The 3,576-nt window shown below is 41.6% G+C and overlaps 1 protein-coding gene across 1 annotated transcript in view; it reads right to left on the bottom strand.

The window, feature by feature from the left end:
* Positions 1 to 364: 364 nt before the first annotated feature.
* LOC104167300 (dystrophin-like) overlaps positions 365 to 3,576 on the bottom strand; it is a gene marked incomplete at both ends in the record, with an annotated part of 22,643 nt that continues 19,431 nt past the window's right edge. The window contains one exon of the mRNA XM_009707523.1: positions 365 to 658. Within this exon, the coding sequence (XP_009705825.1) occupies positions 365 to 658 (294 nt within the window). The remainder of the gene's footprint in view (positions 659 to 3,576) is intronic.

Raw genomic sequence — 3,576 nt, 5'->3', positions numbered from 1 at the left:
ACAGTATTGAGAAGAGTCTGGCTTCCTCTTCTTCATTCCCTCCCATCAGGTATTTATACACATTGATAAGATCCCAAGTTGCCTTTTCTTAAGGCTGAGCAGTCCCAGTTCTCAGCCTCTCCTCATTGGAAAGATGCTTCAGTCCTGTAACCATATTTGTGGCCCTGCACAGGACTTGTTCCAGTGAAGTCCATCTCCCTCTTGTACCAGGGAGCCCAGAACTGGCCCCAGCACTCCAGATGGGTCTCACCAGTGCTGAGCAGAGAGGAAGGATCACCTCCCTCGACCTGCTGGCAATGCTCTGCCTGATGCAGCCCAGGGTGCTGTTGGTCTTCTTTGCCAAGAGGGTGTATTTCTGGCTTACGGTCAGCTTTTTGTCTACCAGGACCCCAAGGCCCTTCTCTGCAGAGCTGCTTTCTGGCCGATTGACCCCCAGTGCGTACTGTTGCCTGGGGTGATTTCTCCCAGGACACAGGACCTGGCATTTCTCCTCGTTGAACTTCATGAGATTCACCTCAGTGTAATTCTCCGTGATGCCAAGGTCCCTCTGGATGGCAGCACAACCATGTGGTGTATTGGCTGTTCCTCCCGCTTCTGTATCATCTGTGAACATACTGAGGGAACACTCTGTCCCAGGGTCCAGTTCATTAATGGACACCTGGTCAAATGATATTGACCCAGTATCAACCACTGATACCCCACTAGTGACTTGCTTCCAATGGAACTTTCTTGTCCTTCATGTGCCTGGAGATGGTTTCAAGGATTTGCTGCTCAGGACTTGAGGTGAGGCTGACTGCCCTGTAGTTCCCTGGGTCCTCCTTCCTGTCCTTCTTGAAGAAGAGTGTCACTTGCTCTCTTCCAGGATTCATGAATCTCTCCCAGTTGCCATGACCTTTCAAGGACAACTGAGGGTGGCCTCACAATAACATCAGCCAACTCATTCAGCACTGCCGCTGAATGTGGCAACCAGTGAAAGAGACAGAAAAGGACATCTGGCACCGTAACGAAAATATGACATAGCCTAGGAAGAAAAGCTCTCCTGTGCCCGACGAATTTGTGTTGTGGCAGTTTTTCACACCAGCAGCAGCTGCAGCTAAACCAGAGCAGGGTCCATTTGCGCAGCAAGGTGAGCGGCCGTCCCACACCCGGACCGCAGCAGGTTCCCAGCCTGACGTTTCTCTGCCTCAACTCCTTTAGTGTCCAAGTGGAGAAGTACTCCCGGGCCAGAGCACATCTTCAGGTTCCATATTTAAAACCGCACAAGGTGGAACAAACTGACATATTCTGCCCAGGACTGTTTAACAGTCTCCATCGTTTTCATTCAAAATGAGTCCGTTTCTTCTCTGATGGGTTTAGTGTATTCTGATTCAGACTTCATTGAAACCTGGGATTGTCAGCTGCTAGCTCAATATGCTACACTTAGCTTCCTTTCAAACTCACACTGTATTTTTATTTGATTCTAGTGCTCCTGGGGACAAGCGGTGTTGAAACAAAATGGATTTTAGCTGATTTGATTTTCCATCCTATATATTTTTATAAACTCAGAAACGACCAAGCAAGAATGCACTAGAGTAGAATATAAATCCTCTTCTGGGATAAAAATAGTTCAAATAGAAGACATCAGGGGAGAAAGAATATCAAATGCCCTTTAAGTCCTATTCCATTCTGAATTCTGTATTTCTGAATCTGATAAAACATCACATTTTTCAAAAGTTATTTCCTACAATTTGGAAGACTAACTCAATACTTTCTTAAAAGTAGCGATATTAAAATTTGAATAGAACAAATGAAAAAATTAACTAATGTCAGGTATTAGTTTTCTTCTTTTCCGAACCTTCAATGGAAAAAGATATGAATTCCAGCAATGTTATATCCAGAAAAAAATGAATTATTAGGATGTCTGATTTAATAAACAGAAGCACACTAACAAATAGATGCATATATGCTGAAACACACATCACTTTGTTACTATGAATTCTTGATTTTTTCTTTAAATCATCAGCAGATACGCAGTTTTACGATCCCTGAACAGACACAACTTACGCTATCGCCTTGCCATTTATTCTGAAATTGTGTTCTCCTCCACGGAGAGGGAAAACTAAATGAGCAAATTTAGCTTGTAATTCACTCTGTTATAACAACTATAACCGTGACATGGCAGAGCCCGTCACTGCTGAAGTGTTCATAAACAGGTCTGCACTAATTTTTCCACATAATCAAAGTCAGTTAATCAGTTACTTTCCAACCAAGCAGCCAATCTGGCAATCAAGATATGAAGTACCTAGGAACTGTAAGTACCTCGAAGCATTTCAAAGTATAATCTGAAAGTCTAACACATGCTACATGAAAGACACAGAAAATACAAAGGAATTTTTACAAAGGAAATCTTTCCTTTAGTATGGTTTCATTTAGCATTATTAAAGCTAAAAGTACTTGAAAAGATATATATGCTTATACTGTGCAGCCTCAGCCAAACCTGGTTTTAAACCACTAATAACACATTCTCTACCTCTGCTAGTTAACTTGTGAACAATGTATATTAGATGTATACAAACACAAAAGGTTGAATAACCCATGTTCCTTACCAAAAGCTCTTTCAGGTGATAGAGACTCACAGGAGGTCTCCTTGCCCTCAGAAAACAGTTACCGCAAAGTAAATCTGTATTGTATTGCAAAGCAGCATGGTATTTTTAAGGCAAACGTGGTATTTCAGTGACAAAAAAAGAAAGCAGTTTAAACCAGAAAGATTGCAACAGTTGTATCATGACACCACAAAACACCTCAAGCTTCCAGACATCAGCGGGCAGACCCTATGCTCAGGAGGAAAAATACGGATTCTTTACATAGCCATACAAAGCTTAGCTCAGACACTACTAAGACACAGATTGTATTCTGACACTCAACCAACATTAAAACAATTCAGAGAAGAAGCTTCAGAAACTCCTCCTGTCTTTTCTAACAAAAGCGTATACAGATCTTTATTTTAATTTTAAAATAAATCTTTATCTTCTCCTCTCCCCAACATGAAAGATCACATTTACTTACAATATGCCAACATGTCTTTAAATTTACCATGTCAGTATTTCTGACATTGCTACTACCTCTAGCAAGGGGAACAAAGTTTTCCATAGAGCTTAAGGCTAAAAGGAGTTATTACGGGCCATCCAATCTCTAACCTCCAGAAGAATGCAGATCAGATGGACTGTTCAAGCATTTTGCTGAAAGTCTTGAGCTAATATTGGAATTCTCATCATCACCTTTTCACCACCGCTGTATGATGTGTGGGCATGGGTAACACCCCAAGTCAACATCTTGAGGTCGAAATGCCTAGACTTCTTATGTCTAATAAGAACATCCTTCAACAATGCCAGACAAGGGAATTCAGTCCTAACAGTAGATTTTCGTAGACCATAAGCAAGAACAATTTACTTTTTAAGCTAATTTAGGAAGAAAGAATACTAAAATAAAATACTGAAAAGAAGACAGTTAAATAAAACTTTAAAAATGAATGGGGGCTAGGGTTTTTATAGCAGCCACCAGTCACAGGCTGGGGGACCGCATCAGGGGCAGGGTCCA

The sequence above is a fragment of the Cariama cristata genome, unplaced genomic scaffold (assembly GCF_000690535.1).
Source record: "Cariama cristata isolate BGI_N322 unplaced genomic scaffold, ASM69053v1 scaffold14779, whole genome shotgun sequence".
In the NCBI taxonomy this organism is placed as follows: domain Eukaryota; kingdom Metazoa; phylum Chordata; class Aves; order Cariamiformes; family Cariamidae; genus Cariama; species Cariama cristata.
Note: the sequence above shows the minus strand (reverse complement) of the source record. Positions and strands in the feature narration are given on the sequence as shown.